Below are 16,865 nucleotides of genomic sequence, written 5' to 3'. Positions count from 1 at the left end.
TTGTGTGAAATCACATGTTGACTTCCACTGTGTGTAATGTGTATATACAAATATAAACCTTTATTTATTTATACAAATACCCTGTTATCCTATGTTATCCTATGCTGTCCTATTTATAATAATCATAAATAATATATAATAATTATAAATATCATATTCTTAATATAAACAAAACTGTATCGTTTCCACTTTCCAGTGAACTATTGTATCTGGATTATTTGCAACAACTCGGAGATAACAAATATCCTATGTTACCCTATTTATAAATAATTATAAATAATATATTCTAAATATGATCAAAACTGTATTGTATCTGGATTCATTGCAACAACAACACAACAAGATGATATCCCTGCTGAACTCAATCCTTCCCTCATTCCTCAAAGGACAACAGCCAAAAAGTCACAGCCCTAAAATGTAATGCACATTGTTTCACTTCTACTAGTAAGTCAGTAACAAACCCAGTATCACCCATTCAACTATATGGATTCAACCTGTTTGAGAGCAAAATGGACACACTATCACCTACTGTGCAAGCCATAATGAGATTGCTTATATCATATTCAGGATAAGATGAAACACTAAACAATGCTTCTCCAAAACAGCATTCATTCCTAAAAGTGAAGAAGATTGGGTTGCTGAATAGCTTTACATGATAGATATTTCTAAAAAATTTTAAGCAGGAATGATCTCACATTTTGCCATGTTGTTCCATAGCATCTTTTAATTGATTTTTAACAAAATCCAATGTAACTGCATGATTCTGTATTGATAAAACAAATATTTTACAGTTGTTTATTGAAATCCTATCAACCATTCATCAAGGATCTCCCTGACCTCCCAAACAAGTGGAAGTTTGTGGATATAAATAAGCAAGGTTACGAGCAGGTCACATTGTAGGTAAGCGTTTACACCTGTTTACTCTCACCTTTGTGTCAACTCTCATTCCACAAAAGCAGAAAATCACTTGCTTGTCTTGCTGTAATGGATTTCTAAAAGACATTTACATTGAATAATGAATACAATCTGCTTTAAAGTGATCAGTTAGGTAACCATTAGATTCATTTAGTACATACCGTTTACATATGGGGCAAATAACATCATCTGCAAGAAAGCATTCAATACAAGCAGAGAATCTATCTTCTTCAAACTGTAACCTCTCCTCATATTGTCTTAACATCTGCTGTTCTAAAGATGGTGATGAGATTAGAGTCAATAGACTGGCTACCAAGTTTATCTGCATGTTGAAGATTGCAAAAATCTGCAAGGAACAGCTTGTCCAAACCAACCTTCCAATCTTTTCTCATTTTGCATTTCCTCCATGACATGAAGCATAGCATCCAATTCCTCATTTGAACGCTAAAATTCCATCAAGAATTTAAGACGAAATTAGGAAACTGATCATCTGAAAGTTGGTTTAACAGCAAGTTTTGACAATTCTACAAGTTCTGACACTTCTTCACAAGAGATACGGAAGAATATGATCCATCTCTCTCTCTCCCTCTAGTATAAATAGGGTAGTTGATTGAGCTCATGGGAATTAATACCTTGTGCCTGGGAACCAATGGATTTAATACAAATTAAATCCCAGAAAAGACCCTAACCTTTTGCTCTAAACGATCCCACTCTTGCTCCATAGCCGCTTCCTCTGAGTCCTGCACTCCGCGGAATCTGTCGACCAGCCTTGATCTTCCTTCACGAACTCTGTGTAAACAGCGCTACATGTACAAAATACAAAATCAGTTGAACGCCATATGAGGAGAAAAACATATGTATGAAACTGCTACCTATCTATTAGTAAAACGTCTTGAGGGATTACCTCGCGGTAAACCTCTTTCCACGGCGGAGTTGAATGTTTGTACTGGCCAAAACGGTTGGGAATGCGCTCAGACATTTTTGGATGTTCTCAGTTTTACCTCTCTTCAGCCCAAATTCTCTAGCTCTCAGGAAGAATTTCCTATTTCGAGGACTAAACTTTGCACAAAAATACACTAAATCTTACACACAATTGCAATATAAACAAAGAAATTTAAATCCTTTTGTAACCAAGCAGTTTTAAATGACCAAAGAAGAAGTGGTTTCTCTTTCCGGAGCTTTCGCGCGTAAAACTGGGACATATTTAAACTTAAGGTGCCTCTACTGTGTTAGGCTCGATTTCCATTTTCAAAGAAATTTTCGCTACTCGCTAGCGAAGTATTTGCATGTTTTTTATAGAATTTAAATTGTACAAATAGATTAGCTCAACTTTAATGTTCTCAATTCAATAGATAATATGCAAATACAAAAATATTTCTCTAGCAAATTATCATCTGAAAGGGAAAATCAAGCTTTACCTTTCCCCCATTTTAGTCCACTCAAATACCCCCCGGTATTTCCTATCGATCAAAACAAATATTTTGTAAAAAGATGGCTACGTCGACGTCGATAAACTCGACGCGAGAATTTTGGAAGAATTTTGATCTTATCACTCTTCAGGTTGGTACATAAAGTTACGACATTTCACGATTGGATTTTCAAACCTGTGTATGGTTCACGATTATTTTTCTGTGCGATTTATTCTCGTTAGAAAACCTTGGACAGCGAAGCGACGGAACTTGCAAACAGACAAGATGAATCAGACACATCTCGTAAAAGATTGGTTGAATTAAGCAAGGAATTCAAGAAGAATACTCCTGATGTATGTTAACCTTTATATGTTACTATCACTGTCATTTTTTTATCAATATAATCGATGTCATCAATATGATCGATCAAATCAATATGATATTGCTAGTATAATCAATAAATTATAATTGATATTATCAATCATCACTGTAGTGTTACCAATATTGTAATGTGATCAATATCATCCTAACAAATGTCATTGTCAGATGTATTAAGCTCTATCATCTGGATGGCTTACAATGCCAAACTTTTTATAGAATGTTCGAAAACAAGTGGCTCCCTTGCTAAAAAATTTCCAAGGGGAGGTACGTATCACAGAACTTGAAGCCCCATTCTCTGTGAGGAACAAGAGAAGGATTTAGAAGAATATTTTTGTAAAAAACTACCAAACCCACTGGTTTAAATTAATTGTTCATTCATGCATTCAATTCTCAAAACCTGTTAGATTGACTCATTGACAAAGCGAAGCAAAGCAGCAGAAACAGTATTCCTATCACTATATAAAAGAATAGTGGAAATTCCTGGTGAGAAAAGGCTCATTGCAATCCTTCAAATAACACACTCCACATTTTTACAGAGTGATGATATATTATATATACCTTCTTATTTGTGTATATCAGATCCTTTGCCAATTTTGGACCAGTGTATCTCTAATCAACAAAAAGTTTCCAAATTTCATGTAAGCTGCCTTGATGTTTTGTTATGAAATCGTCAACACTAATTGTGTCTGAATTTACCATTTTCTTCATATTTAAAGGATTACGAGGTTGAGAACAAAAAACTACGGGAAACATTGAACGAATATAACACAGAGTTTGCAGAAGTTAAAAACCAAGGTTAATATAAAGTTTTGTGTTGGTTTAAAAGAAGCAGCAGTTAATAGTAGCATTTTGGTTTTATATACATACCTTCACAGAGGTTACAATCAATCGCTTGAGGGAAAAAATTAGAGAGTACGAGGACAAAATTGAAGAGACAGCGAAGGTGAGTGACACATTGTAGTGAAATCTTCTGTTTTCTGCTCCTGTATTTCCACTCTATGAGCAGAATTTCTTGACAATTTCTGCTTGTATTTACAGTTGAGAGTGAAGGAGAAAGAAAAGGAATTGCAAAAGATTTTTGCTGAAAGAGAGAGGTATGACTTCATGCAGCTAGAACAGTCAGGTTAATTCATGATTCAATAGCCAGAAATTGTGTTTGTTTTTCTTCATAGACAGCTTCAGGAAACTCAACTTGAGGTGGCCAAGAAATTGGGAGAAACAGAACAAGAAGTTGTTGCTTTGAAAGCAGGTTAATTTATTGAATCATTAATATTTAAAATCATACCTTGATTACCATCACTCAAATTTATACCCATGAGCTCTTGGACTTTAATTGATGATTGTTTGTTTGGCTGGTAGCTTTGGAAAGTTCCCAATCTGAGCTGTTTGATGTGAAGTCAAAGCTAGATGAAGAAAATGAAGCAAGGTATAGTGAGCAATATTTACCTGAAATATGCCAACAGAGTAGTGAGAGACCATATTGTTTTGATTATTCAGAGGATCTGCTGTTGAGCTATTGGAGGCTGATGTAGAGAGAGCAAATCAGGTATTGAATGGCTCCAAAATTGGAGTAACTGCCTTACCACTTCAACAAGGTTTTTCTGTTAATTAGTATACTTGATACATTAAAATTAGAGAGCACTGCTTGCTGAACGCCAAGTTGAAGCATTAAATGAACAATTGAGTCAAGTCAAATCAGAAGTACAGGTAAACAATGTTTCTTTATAGTCAAACTGTAGCATTTGTGTTGATGGTAATATGTTTTACTCTATATCTTCTTTCCTTGTATTAATCTCAAGACTTCTGATGAAAAATCAAGACAAAATGTGGTATGAAGTGTATATAATATTTTGCAGTTTTTTTACTCACATGTTCTACCATTCTATCCATATTCTTCCTCCTTCTTAACGACTGCTACGTGTCACCCATCCTGATACAAAAATGTCTGCAAATTTTTGAAAGGATGATGCTTTTCACTCAATATCAAGGACAACATTGGAAAGGGAACTTTCTGCAAAAGAAAAAGAGGTTTATTGATTGTAAATATTAACTAAAAGTCTCTAGATACTAACCTTGTCTTCAGGTTATTAAATATTGACTATTGGTGGCATTTTAGATTGGTCAGTTGGTGGAAGATATTCAACGTCTTCAAGCAGCTATGAATAAGATGCGTGAGGCAGGAATACATCAGGTATTTAACTAACCTGTTTCAAAGTACCACATAATCAAAGCAGCAAATTCCTGTTCTCTGATGGAGATTGTTTGCCATGTATAGGTAACTTCATTAGAAGAACAATTGGCAAGTAAAACTGAAGCCACCCACCAGCTGGTTAGTTGAATAATCTACGAGTCATTTCACTGCAGCTAATCTGGCACAAACAGTTTCTGTTGGGACTAACCTTGCAACAATCTTTTTCTGTAAAGGAAACAAAGCTCAAAGAACAAGCAGACTATGATGATATTCACAGAGAACTCAAGTAAGTTATTTTGCACTGAAAAAAAGCATCATATACTGAAAAAGATACACACAGAAGTGTACGTCTCAAATAATATGTCTATATTTCAGTATCTTGAAATCTGTGGAGTTTTCGAGAATCCCAAGTGTTGATGATGACGACAATGAACAGGTACAATCCATGCTTAGCTGTTGTTAAATATTGTAAAGACATAATATATGATGTTTCTAATAAATGCTGATTGCCCAGGATACAAGCAAGTCCCTAGAACTGCTTCTTTTGGAAAAGAATCGAGGTATGAATATGATTAAGAATTTAAGATTTCATTTTATGTGTTTAAAAGAAATGTATAACCCAATCTCAATTTATATATTGTAGGTTTGCAATCTGAAAATACCAAACTAAAGTTTGCCAACCAAGATCTTACTGGTAAATATCTAGTTTTGATTTCTGTAAAAAGTAAACATATTCTCTAAAGGTTCAGCAAGCTAAATAAATTTTATACATGTCTTGTTTCACTATCAGAGCGCCATGCAGATCTACAAAGGCAATATACAGAAGCAGCGCACACTGTTAAGGAACAGAAGGAATTGATTAGTGAACTTGAGACAGATTTACTGTCAGTTAATGCATTACCTTCGACACACCGTGGTCAAGGAGAGGTGTGTGCTTATTGCCAACTGACATACTTTTCATTTACAACCCATTGATGTATCATTTCTTGACAGCTGTTATTCATTTGCTTGGCAGGGTGAAGCAGGTCCAACATCTGAAACAGAACTTGTTTCTGTAGCTGTTCAAGGTGCAAAAACCCCAACATCAGTTCCTGGTGGGTTGGTTACTTCAGAACTAGTGGTTGATCAAATTAAACTGACATTTTTTAATTTTAAATTTGACTCTTAAACTTTTTCCCTTCAAGATGTAAACCCGTTAGAAGGGGCAGCAACCTCAGAATCTCTTCTTACCATCATTTCAAGCCAGCGAGAAAGATTTAAGATGAGAAATCTGGAGCTTGAAGCAGTAAACATCCTTTCAATTAAACTGAAAATAGTTCCAAGTTTATTGGATTGCCCTTTTAGTTTCCATTTGTCTTCAATCTCCCTTAATAGTCTGCTCTCCTTGACCGAAGGTCACAATAATTGAGCTCCTTCTCCTTGTCTTCCAGCAAGCGCGGCATCAACAACGGCAATCAAGTCTACTACAAAATGAAATTGATACACTCCGCTCGGATAATGTGAAACTCTATGAGAAAATTCGATTTCTTCAAAGTTACCCAAATAAGGGTGGTAATAATCGTGAAGATGAGAATGCTGTTAATAAATATTCTTCCCAATACGAAGCAAGACTTGACCCTTTTGCAGCCTTTAACAAAAATGTAAGAATTCAAGTGTCGAAGTACTGCATGCATGTATGTGGTCCAAGTCCAGTCTGTTCCTTTAATAGTCATCATACTCCTTTATCTATGTTTCTATTTTACAGGAAAAACAACAGAGATATTTAGGACTGAGTGCACATGACAAAGTTACTTTGAATATGGTGAGATTTGGCACAATATTGAACCAAATCAAATTAGGGTTTCTTCCTAGACTAAAGAGTGTTTACTAAAACAAGGTTATTATATTAATTTTCCCCAGGGAAAATTTATTTTATCCAACAAGATTGCAAGAGCAGTGGCTTTCTTTTACACTATATTCCTTCACTGCTTAGTCTTCCTGGTAAGTTTTGCAAACATTGAGATATTTTACCTCATTTTCTTTGATTGTTGCTGCATAATATCTTTCCCCATAACCTTCAGGTGTTATACAAGTTGGCATATGCAGAATCATGCAAACGAATTGTGGCTGCAGAATGCAATAAAAGGTTAGTGAAAAGCACACAATTACATACAAGTTACCAAGTATTCAATAGGTTATAGTGACTGCCAAACTCTGGTAAAACTGTAAAACTATTTTATCTTTCTTTAGATTTATTGATCACATGCACAATGCCCATCCTGGTTCAGAAGCTGGCTATTTCCCAACGTGAAAATACAAGCCTTATGTGCAATAATAATTTTTAACAAACTGCTGTGGCATTTTGCTTTAATTGTCAGTCATTTCAAATGTATTCAATTAAATCAGGATATGTTTAGGGTATTTATAATACATATATACAGGTTTTTTGAAACTATAACAATAAACACAATTGATATGCTCACACTTTATTTTTTGACATCCTTTACAATTGATATATGTAAGGCAACTCACAGACATACAAGAGTCACCTTAAATAAACCTTGGAAGTACATGAAATTATTGATTATCGATGCCAAGCTAAACTATACAACACAAATCCTGCAAAGGTTTTTAAAAGCAAGTTTGTTATAAATTATCCATCATATGCAGCTAGTATGCATAGTTTGCCTCAAACGTCTTCTGGCTGCCAGCTAAACTTTCAATGCCAGTGTACTTGCCGCAGGAAGCATAGCCGTTCGCCAATGCTCGTTTTCCAAGCTCAGTCTGGCCTGCCTTGACATTGTCTGGTTTGCCACCCCAAGCTTTCAAAGCACTGGCCTGCAGAGCTCTACCAAAGGAGAAGGTCAATGCCCATGGCTTCTTACCTGGGAAAGAAAGGAGGAACATTTAGACAGATAACAAGTGTTGTTGTTACATAAAAATATTTCTTAATTTATAGCATGCGAATTCAACCAATCAGCTTTCAAATTCATACACTATTATAACACTAAACTACTCTGTATATTATATAACACTGTTATGCTCAATTAGCTGCGACAGTTGCACATACCATACCTGGATGTTTGTTAACAGCATTCAAGTTCACAGATGCTTCTTCCTCAGACTGCCCACCAGAAAGGAATGTTATGCCCGGAACCGCAGAGGGAACCGTACGTTGTAGAGCTGTGACAGTAGCCTCGCCAATTTGCTCTGGTGTGTACTTCTTGGTACAACTCTGACCTAAATTTATACCAGACCACATTTTCAAAAGAACCAGCTTTCAAAGGTGACCTTGAATACGTGGAAGTTTTTCACTTCCGGTTAAAGAATTATATAACTCTTTATATAATTATATAATTATATCTGAAATCTTGATTTATTCTTCGCATCAAGCAAAGCTAAATAAATATATAGGTTTATCCACATAATTGCAAAAGCTAAGATGAAAAATGAACGTACTAAAAGTGAAAATAGGCTATAATAAAAGCATGTATACACAATTACGTAACTCGTCCCATACCTGGAGTCACCATGTTAGGTTTGAGCAATGTACCCTCTAGATAGACATGATGGTCAACCAGTGCTTTGTAGGTTGCAGATAGTACAGCTTCAGTTGCTTTTTGACAAGTTTCCAGATCGTGTTCACCATCACACAAGATCTCAGGTTCGACAATTGGAACCAAACCATTCGCCTGACAGATTGTTGCATATCTTGCAAGCACGTTAGCATTCTCCTTCATCGCCAACTCTGACGGGTTATTCGGACCGATCTTTAAAACACAACGCCATTTAGCAAAATGACAACCGTCCTTCTTGTACTGTGCACATCTTTCGCCCAAACCGTCGAGCCCTTGAGTTGTACATTCGTTCACAGTTCCTGCAAGTGGAACAACTCCCTTGTCAACTTTTATACCAGGGATAATTCCCAAATTCTTTATCAAATCTATAAACGGTGTGCCATCGTCTGCTTTCTGGTAAAGGGTTTCATGGTAGAGAATAACCCCGCCGAGATTTTCGGCAATTTTCGGATCCACCGTGAATAAAAGTTGGCGATAAAGTCGACGATTTTCTTCGGTATTCTCGACCGAAATTTGAGTCAGTCTTTTCCCCATTGTTCCTGTGCTTTCGTCAGCCGCTAAAATGCCCTTGCCTGGCTTCACGATCGATTCGGCGATGTTTTTAAGTTCTTTCTTTAACTCTGGTGTTAAGGGTGCATCCATTTTGACAAAAACGGGGAAGAAATCGCTGTAAAACTGACCACAACAAGGAAACTTTTGAGATGGAACTTGCCCTCGGCTGACTGTGGGGAACATGCGACGTAGCACGTCATTTTGTTTTTATATATCAAAATCTCGAGCGCTGATTGGCTAAAAATGTACGATTCGAAATAATTATGTACATTTCAAAACACTTTATTCATTTCTACAAATATATCGTTATCCCTCTCAAAACAAGCTAAAAACCTTCTCTTTTGAACCTAAAATTGTTTGCTATAGGATTATAAAAGCTTCTTTGCTTCGTTTCTATCACTTATTTTTTCTCCGATCGACTGGGAAATTCTTTGAAATATTCGGAGGGCGTATACCTGGGAGTGTCGTAGGATTGGACCACTTAAGGTGTCAGGTTCGCTGGTAAATGGAGAACCTAGTGACGTTATTAATTACCCTGAATTTTATTCAAACTTGAACAAACTCTCTTTCATTTACCTAAATTTATTTGCATTCGCAAATAAAGCGTTAGTTTACATTATTGGCTGCACATCATCTTTGCACTAAATGCACTTGGTTCAAAAACCTTTACCAGTAATTGCGAATAATAATGATTAACATATGAATGAGGCTTTATCATAGAGAATGTTCGTTTTCAAGTGTTGTCGTCAGTGGTCTGTACGACAGCAGCGAAAGAAATTTTGACAATGAAACGACCTGTGCTGGTTTATGCTTTACTGACATTTATTTTTAACAGTCGTTGTTGCTGGACTGCTAAGATAATCTTCCTTTATTATCCATCATACAGTCATCATGTTGGACCAGTGAATGTAGCAAAACTCCTAAAAGACCAAGGTCACGAAGTGCTTGTGGCCGTTCCACCGCAATTACAACCGAGCCTCGAAGACAAAGGAGTGAAATTATTACTTTACCACGGTCTAGGAGATTTCTCGGAGCGACACATGGGTACAAATATCATTCTGAGGAACTATTTCGAAGGAAAGAACACAGCTAGCAGCGATGCTATCGTCGCACTCACGAATGTCACCACCAAAATCATGAAAGATGCAACATTTCTGGAAGATATCAAGAATTTTCATCCAGATTTAATGGTATTAGATTCTGCACCTATATCCGCCATGCTGACCTACATCTCATACAAACTGGACATTCCGTTTATATTCATTGGCCTGTTCTTTATACCACAATATGCCAGAAGTCCAATTCTACCATCCGTCATACCAAACGAAATGTACCCGGTCATTTCATACACAGACCATATGACATTCCAGCAACGTTTAATCAATACGTTTTTAGAGCTGTTGACCTACTGGTTCAACCCGCTCGTAAACACCACGTTTGTCCGTGAATATCTCGCAGAAAAGCCATACATTTCATTACGTGATCTGCAAGCCAAATCACCGCTGTGGCTAATCCAGCATCACGGTGTGCTAGATTACAACCAACCTATCTCCCCAAACGTAAAACGTGTCGGGGGTCTGCTACCACGCACGGCAAGACCTCTTTCCCCAGAATTTCAAAGCTTTATGGATGACGCTAGAGAAGGTGTGATTCTAGTTGCATTTGGTTCGGTATTAAAAGCGATTCCAGCTGAAATCTTGAACAAATTTCTGAAAGCGTTTGAGCAAACACAGTATAAATACATACTTCAGGTGTCCTCGCCCGGCAGAAGGCAGTCAGATAAATTCATGTTTAAACCATGGATACCTCAGTACGATTTACTGCACAATGAAAGAACAAAACTCTTTGTAACCCATTGCGGATTAAATAGTTTACACGAGGCAATGCTAGCCGGAGTGCCAATGCTTGGATTTCCTGTATTCTCAGATCAACCACAAAACGCTGGGAAGTTAGTCCGTAAAGGTTTTGGCCTGAGACTGGATTTGAGGTCGTTCAAAGTGCAAGAGTTAGTTTCAGCCATCACCGAAGTTGTCAACAATCGTTCGTATAAAGATAACGTACAAAAAGCGTCAGCGATTTTGAAATCTGAGAGGATGAGTTCGGTTGAGGAAGCAGGGTTCTGGATTAACCACGTTCTAGCATTTGGTGGAGATCATTTGAGATCTCACGCGCAAGACATTCCGTTTTGGAAATACTTTGGCTTGGATATTTTTCTGTTTTGTTTCCTGCTTTGGCACGTATTTTTATTTCTCATGATTAATGTACTGAGATTTCTCTTTTCTTACTTATACAGACGAACAAAAAAGCATAAAAGAGATTAAAATCACTTAGTTATAATGTCATGAATTGGTTTAAGAAAATGTTAAAAATAATTATAGCTTAGTAGCTGGTGGAAAATAATTATAGATCAGTGGCTGGCTGGAAAAATCGCACAGTCCACCAGAATGATTATAGATCAGTGGCTGGAATAAGTTACAGTTCATTTATCAAATTTGATGTTATTTTTACCCAGGTACCCACAAAATGGAGTTTAAAATGCCTGTCAACCCTAACATCATTAGTTTATTATTCTGCATGTGTTCTCCATTGCTTGCAATATTCATTTTCTGAAAAATGCCTCAATGTTGCTGCAATAATTGTTCCAATTATTTGTTCAATTGATAATTGTTCCAATTATATTGATAATTGTTCCAATTATTTCTTTCAATTATTGGAACAATTTGCAAAATTTGTTCCAATTGTCCTCAATGTTGCTGTGAGAATTGTTCCAATTAAAAAAGCATCATCCTTACGCCTTTTCATTGAATGTTTTAGCAGAATGTTTGTAGTTTGTACCTGCAAGCATCATTCTGTCTGCTTTACTTCCAATCTTTCTCTGGGTTCTCTCTCTTTGTCCAAACTGTGTGAGCAAATTTTGACGTCTTTTTTCCCTCCTCCTCTTGTTTCCGAGTAATTAAACTGTCCTGGAAATGAATAGCATAGTAATATGTTATAATTACTTAATATATTATATACAAGAGGAGTTCTATTCTGTTCAACAGGACACTGTGATGATTACCAGTGCGTCGAAGGATTTCCTTGTCTTCCACCGGAAGCAGTTTTTCAAATCTTCCTGATACACATCACAATTTTCAAACTCGCCATATTGGTAATACTTGTGAAATTGGTTGGTGGATGCTAAAGGAACAAGAAATGGAAAGTTTTACAGATGAACTAGACCTGACAAAACCTGATTTCCATTCTACTTACCAACACAAGATCTCCACTTGGTCCAGTAGTCAATGCATCTTGGCTAAATGACGAACATTCATCACTTTAAAACAAACCTTACTACACATCTCCTATGGCAACTTTACTATGCTTAAACCTTCATAAAAAACTTCTATTCGAGAAAATCTACTAGGCAGATAAACATAGTGCCGTGCTATGCTAAAGATTAAAAAAATATGTCGTACTTTCCAATGGATTCTGTCGTGATTCTTCGAGTCTAAATCCATCACTCCTTTGTCGACCGCCATTTTGTTCTCCAAAAAACGCATTTGCGAATCTCGTACCCAGGTTTCCCGGCAATTACGAGTTGCAAAAAATTTGCATAATTTGCCCAATATATTTCACGGAAATCCTCTCATTGAGAATCTGACCTTCTACACGACAGAAAAATAGGACAATGTTTTTAAAATTGTATTTTTATCGTTTAACCAGTGGTAGGCCAAAGTGCTCTGAGTTCAATTCTCTTTTTGGTCAAACTATGGTTACAAAACCTATTCTATTGAGACAACTATTGTTACCATTGGATTGGGTTAAGACTACCCTAAAAAAGGGCATTTTCATGCTCTCCTAACGTAACACAATTATTTACAACTGAACATTAAAATTATTGTAAGAGGAAAAAAAATGTTAACAAGGCCATGCAATCTGCTCATGTGGGTATTCGGTAAGCAAGATTGATCAGATAATACACTGGTCAAAGCAACTATACCAGTCCAAAAAATAACTTTAAAAGGCCTAACACCCAAGCACTAATTCATCTAAAACTTAATACAAACTGAAGCCTTTAAGGTTCTGTGGGAATTAATTTCTAATGAAAATTGTTTTGTCAGGTACAGCCACTATTATCCAGTGTATAATCCGAGCAGACTTGTTTTTGTTTAACTAAACTGAACATTGAACAAGGTTAAATCACAGAGAAATGTGCAAACATATGACAGTACAGTTGTTGATTGAAGATGCATTTAATCACCAGCATCATCACCATTTTGGTTGTCTTTGGTTGGAGACTGGTTACGAGGTGAATGGGAGCTGGAACGACTTCTCGACCGTGACCGTCTTGGGGATCTTGAACGAGACCTGGAGTTGGGAGTTCTGGAACGAGACCTGGAACGTGACCTGGAGCGATTCTTCGACCGAGATCTGGAACGAGGCTTGGAAGGAGACCTGGAGCGAGACTTGGAGCGGGATCTGGATCTAGAGTGGCTACGACGACGTCTTGAACGTGACGAAGACCTGAAAAACATACAAACCATTAAAGTCATGTGACTTTTATTAAAAAAGGAATTCGAATGCAAAAAAGATTTGTTGGTAACCTCAGCATTTGTTCTTCTTAAGGCAATCTACTGATATATCATTGAATTACCTTGAGCGACTTCGAGAACGAGAATGCTTGCTTTTCGGACTGTCCTAAAACAAAAGATATACAACCACCATAAGTAATTAAATATTTTTACCAGATATAGTATTATATACCATAACCATGTACTATATCTTGTGCAAAGACCCCCTAAAGTCCTTAAGGCTGCACAGAAGGTGGCCTATAATGGCTATAAATCTTACTTACATCAATGAGGCGTATTTTCTTGCCGTTCAAAGTCGTACCATCCAACTTTCTGACTGCATTTCGTGCGTCTGAATGTGTTGCAAACTCCAAAACTCTAGAGAACACAAATTGAATGCAAAAGAAAATATTGTCATGTTTGCTTGATAAAACAATGGTTAAATGTATGGTACCATACCCCTCTCCTTTGGTAGGTCTGTGAGCATCGCCATATGTAACATCACCAGCTTGTCTGACGTAATCCTTCAAGTCCTGCAGCAATCAAAATTCATTTACACAACAATTACCTGACGATTCATCTTAATTTTTTTTTTTGCTTCCAGAATGGTGCAATTATCTAACTTTTTTAGATTGCAACATTTGAAAATTGATGTTAAATTTGGGATATGAAATGACTCTCTCTGTCTCCCGCCTTTTGAAGCCAGTGGAGCTCAGCCAAATGCATCAGACATCTTAGCGGACATCAGGCTTCACAAAGACATTCCAACTAATGACATCATAACAACGTCTCAAAAGGCATCATCTAACGACATCTCAAGACTCTAACGACATCTCAAAGACATCTTATGCATCAAAGCCTCAGTCGTCTCTCACTGTATGCCTGCTGGCCACCAGTCTGCAGGCTCAGTGACTCATCTATCCATCTTACTGAAATGATTTTAAATAATTTCTTAGAAAGCTTGCTTGAATAGGGTAACATGAAAATTTACCTTTGTGCATGTGTTTGCAAGAAAAGTGAAACAACCTAAGTTCATAGATTTAAAACATTAAATGATTCGTCTTTGTAGATACCCACCTGCCAACTGACTCTAGTGGATAGATTTTCAACAAGAACACGCCATGGTGTGCGAATTGGAGCACCATATCTAGGTAAAGACATAAATACAATTTTTAGGTCAGATATTTTGCAGGAAAAGGCCCCGAGGAACCTCAAAGGCACTGTGATAACTTACTTGTCTCTACCCCTGGTTTGCCGTGGTCCACCGCTATACCCTCGGGAACTTGATCCACGGCATGCCTCAACTAGAATTCTAGAAATTATTAAAGTAACATTATAAGTAAATGATGTTTCATCTTTCTTCTATAAGTGTGAGACTGGTAAATTATAGCCAGAAAGATCCTCTAAAAATGGAGCTCTAGCTCTGCTACTAAACCAACCCATACATACCTTTCTCCAAGCAACTCTCGATTATTACAATCTGCTACAGCATCTCTGGCGTCGCGGGGATCATCAAAAGTCTGAAACGAAAGTTGTAAGCACATCATCACGATAACAAACAAGAACAAACAACGCATATTTTCCACGCATTTACCCCACAAAAAAAAACAAATATCGTTCCAAAAATCCTCAAGAAACCCACCACAAATCCAAAGCCATTCTTCAAGTTGATATCACGAACTCTGCCGCATCCTTGCAAAAACTTTTCGATATCCCTCTCTCTAGTTCCGTACGGCAACCGACCCAAATAAACACGATAATGATGATCGTGGGACATTTTTACCCTCAAATAGCCAAATTTCCAAGTGTTTGGTTAGCTAAGGATATTCCTCTGCTTCTTTGGGTTTTGAAAAAGCACCAAAAGGACAAAGAAATGAGGGGAAAATTGTAAAAAACTCCGAAGTTGTTTAGATTTTGATGGCAAGCCACAAACATGTGTGTTTAACCATCAAACCTCGATTTCAAACAACGTTGTGCTTCCATTAGGAAAATTTCTTCCAAAATTTTTCATAATCGATAAATACAATCACTTAGGTATTATTGGCTACAACGATAATCAAATCAAACCATTATTTTAACAATCTCGATGTTAATCTTAGAAGTAATATCGAAGAAATGAGTCTTAAAACTGTACCTCTCATTATATGACCATGGTCGTATATTCGCCATTCTATCATGTCATCAGTCCCTGTCGTCACGAAGAAGTCCCATGAGATGCGCATGCGCATTGCTGGTCAGTGTAAAGCGTTTGCTGCGAAGTAAAACACGGAAAGTGAGTACTCGACCATGGTCGAGTTCGCCGGAAAACGACTAACTCGACCATGGTCGAGTTCGCCGGAAAACGACTAACTCGACAGAGTCGAGTTCGCCGGAAAACGACTAATTCGACCATGGTCGAGTTCGCCGGAAAACGACTAACTCGACCATGGTCGAGTTCGCCGGAAAACGACTAACTCGACAGAGTCGAGTTCGCCGGAAAACGACTAATTCGACCATGGTCGAGTTCGCCGGAAAACGACTAACTCGACAGAGTCGAGTTCGCCGGAAAACGACTAATTCGACCATGGTCGAGTTCGCCGGAAAACGACTAATTCGACCATGGTCGAGTTCGCCTGAAAACGACTAACTCGACAGAGTCGAGTTCGCCGGAAAACGACTAATTTGACCATGGTCGAGTTCGCCGGAAAACGACTAACTCGACCATGGTCGAGTTCGCCGGAAAACGACTAACTCGACCATGGTCGAGTTCGCCGGAAAACGACTAACTCGACAGAGTCGAGTTCGCCGGAAAACGACTAATTCGACCATGGTCGAGTTCGCCGGAAAACGACTAATTCGACCATGGTCGAGTTCGCCGGAAAACGACTAATTCGACCATGGTCGAGTTCGCCGGAAAACGACTAATTCCACCATGGTCGAGTTCGCCGGAAAACGACTAATTCGACCATGGTCGAGTTCGCCGGAAAACGACTAACTCGACCATGGTCGAGTTCGCCGGAAAACGACTAACTCGACCATGGTCGAGTTCGCCGGAAAACGACTAACTCGACCATGGTCGAGTTCGCCGGAAAACGACTAATTCGACCATGGTCGAGTTCGCCGGAAAACGACTAACTCGACCATGGTCGAGTTCGCCGGAAAACGACTAACTCGACCATGGTCGAGTTCGCCGGAAAACGACTAATTCGACCATGGTCGAGTTCGCCGGAAAACGACTAATTCCACCATGGTCGAGTTCGCCGGAAAACGACTAATTCGACCATGGTCGAGTTCGCCGGAAAACGACTAATTCGACCATGGTCGAGTTCGC

At 37.8% G+C, this 16,865-nt stretch overlaps 6 protein-coding genes and 2 long non-coding RNA genes across 11 annotated transcripts; 2 read left to right on the top strand and 6 right to left on the bottom strand.

Moving 5' to 3' along the window:
• Window positions 1-84: 84 nt before the first annotated feature.
• On the bottom strand, window positions 85-3,368 carry LOC114523557 (RPA-interacting protein A-like). Of its 4 annotated transcripts, none has more exons than XM_028544521.1 (8): window positions 3,264-3,368; window positions 1,605-1,718; window positions 1,290-1,359; window positions 1,077-1,188; window positions 929-992; window positions 696-763; window positions 530-614; window positions 85-410 (listed from the first exon to the last, which is right to left on the bottom strand). In XM_028544521.1, exons 2-8 carry the CDS (start codon window positions 1,635-1,637, stop codon window positions 381-383), a joined length of 462 nt encoding a protein of 153 aa, XP_028400322.1. In that variant the 5' UTR covers window positions 1,638-1,718; window positions 3,264-3,368; the 3' UTR covers window positions 85-380. The 4 variants fall into 4 exon arrangements, with proteins under 4 accessions (XP_028400322.1, XP_028400321.1, XP_028400319.1 ...); XM_028544520.1 differs by lacking the exon at window positions 3,264-3,368 and adding an exon at window positions 1,917-2,252; XM_028544518.1 differs by lacking the exon at window positions 3,264-3,368 and adding an exon at window positions 1,820-2,251.
• On the top strand, window positions 2,293-7,353 carry LOC114523553 (protein CASP-like). Its single transcript, XM_028544515.1, has 28 exons — window positions 2,293-2,475; window positions 2,567-2,677; window positions 2,922-2,969; window positions 3,110-3,188; window positions 3,285-3,343; window positions 3,422-3,500; window positions 3,581-3,648; window positions 3,744-3,799; window positions 3,878-3,954; window positions 4,065-4,131; window positions 4,203-4,251; window positions 4,341-4,412; window positions 4,505-4,534; window positions 4,668-4,733; window positions 4,822-4,896; window positions 4,981-5,034; window positions 5,130-5,182; window positions 5,272-5,332; window positions 5,411-5,456; window positions 5,540-5,590; window positions 5,687-5,823; window positions 5,912-5,990; window positions 6,081-6,181; window positions 6,327-6,536; window positions 6,641-6,697; window positions 6,796-6,876; window positions 6,957-7,021; window positions 7,126-7,353. The coding sequence occupies exons 1-28, from the start codon at window positions 2,407-2,409 to the stop codon at window positions 7,184-7,186; spliced, it is 2,061 nt and encodes a 686-aa protein (XP_028400316.1). The 5' UTR covers window positions 2,293-2,406; the 3' UTR covers window positions 7,187-7,353.
• LOC114523559 lies at window positions 3,961-5,000 on the bottom strand. The gene is made up of 3 exons (XR_003687034.1): window positions 4,910-5,000; window positions 4,575-4,716; window positions 3,961-4,108 (listed from the first exon to the last, which is right to left on the bottom strand). It is a non-coding gene; the product is annotated as an uncharacterized LOC114523559 (long non-coding RNA).
• LOC114523560 lies at window positions 5,838-7,001 on the bottom strand. Its single transcript, XR_003687035.1, has 3 exons — window positions 6,907-7,001; window positions 6,127-6,359; window positions 5,838-5,930 (listed from the first exon to the last, which is right to left on the bottom strand). It is a non-coding gene; the product is annotated as an uncharacterized LOC114523560 (long non-coding RNA).
• On the bottom strand, window positions 7,346-9,206 carry LOC114523555 (fructose-bisphosphate aldolase A-like). The gene is made up of 3 exons (XM_028544517.1): window positions 8,396-9,206; window positions 7,951-8,115; window positions 7,346-7,760 (listed from the first exon to the last, which is right to left on the bottom strand). Exons 1-3 carry the CDS (start codon window positions 9,186-9,188, stop codon window positions 7,546-7,548), a joined length of 1,173 nt encoding a protein of 390 aa, XP_028400318.1. The 5' UTR covers window positions 9,189-9,206; the 3' UTR covers window positions 7,346-7,545.
• A 66-nt stretch (window positions 9,207-9,272) lies between these two features.
• On the top strand, window positions 9,273-11,348 carry LOC114523554 (UDP-glucuronosyltransferase 2B14-like). Its single transcript, XM_028544516.1, has one exon. It carries the CDS (start codon window positions 9,791-9,793, stop codon window positions 11,324-11,326), a length of 1,536 nt encoding a protein of 511 aa, XP_028400317.1. The 5' UTR covers window positions 9,273-9,790; the 3' UTR covers window positions 11,327-11,348.
• A 269-nt stretch (window positions 11,349-11,617) lies between these two features.
• Window positions 11,618-12,543, bottom strand: LOC114523558 (UPF0545 protein C22orf39 homolog). The gene is made up of 4 exons (XM_028544522.1): window positions 12,461-12,543; window positions 12,255-12,297; window positions 12,064-12,182; window positions 11,618-11,968 (listed from the first exon to the last, which is right to left on the bottom strand). Exons 1-4 carry the CDS (start codon window positions 12,521-12,523, stop codon window positions 11,864-11,866), a joined length of 330 nt encoding a protein of 109 aa, XP_028400323.1. The 5' UTR covers window positions 12,524-12,543; the 3' UTR covers window positions 11,618-11,863.
• A 127-nt stretch (window positions 12,544-12,670) lies between these two features.
• Window positions 12,671-15,544, bottom strand: LOC114523757 (serine/arginine-rich splicing factor 6-like). The gene is made up of 8 exons (XM_028544787.1): window positions 15,198-15,544; window positions 15,005-15,075; window positions 14,790-14,867; window positions 14,633-14,702; window positions 14,015-14,088; window positions 13,840-13,933; window positions 13,639-13,682; window positions 12,671-13,508 (listed from the first exon to the last, which is right to left on the bottom strand). Exons 1-8 carry the CDS (start codon window positions 15,330-15,332, stop codon window positions 13,238-13,240), a joined length of 837 nt encoding a protein of 278 aa, XP_028400588.1. The 5' UTR covers window positions 15,333-15,544; the 3' UTR covers window positions 12,671-13,237.
• Between the last annotated feature and the right edge of the window lie 1,321 nt (window positions 15,545-16,865).

Source organism: Dendronephthya gigantea, unplaced genomic scaffold (genome assembly GCF_004324835.1).
Source record: "Dendronephthya gigantea isolate DGI-Jeju-01 unplaced genomic scaffold, DenGig_1.0 000028F, whole genome shotgun sequence".
In the NCBI taxonomy this organism is placed as follows: Eukaryota; Metazoa; Cnidaria; class Anthozoa; order Malacalcyonacea; family Nephtheidae; genus Dendronephthya; species Dendronephthya gigantea.
Note: the sequence above shows the minus strand (reverse complement) of the source record. Positions and strands in the feature narration are given on the sequence as shown.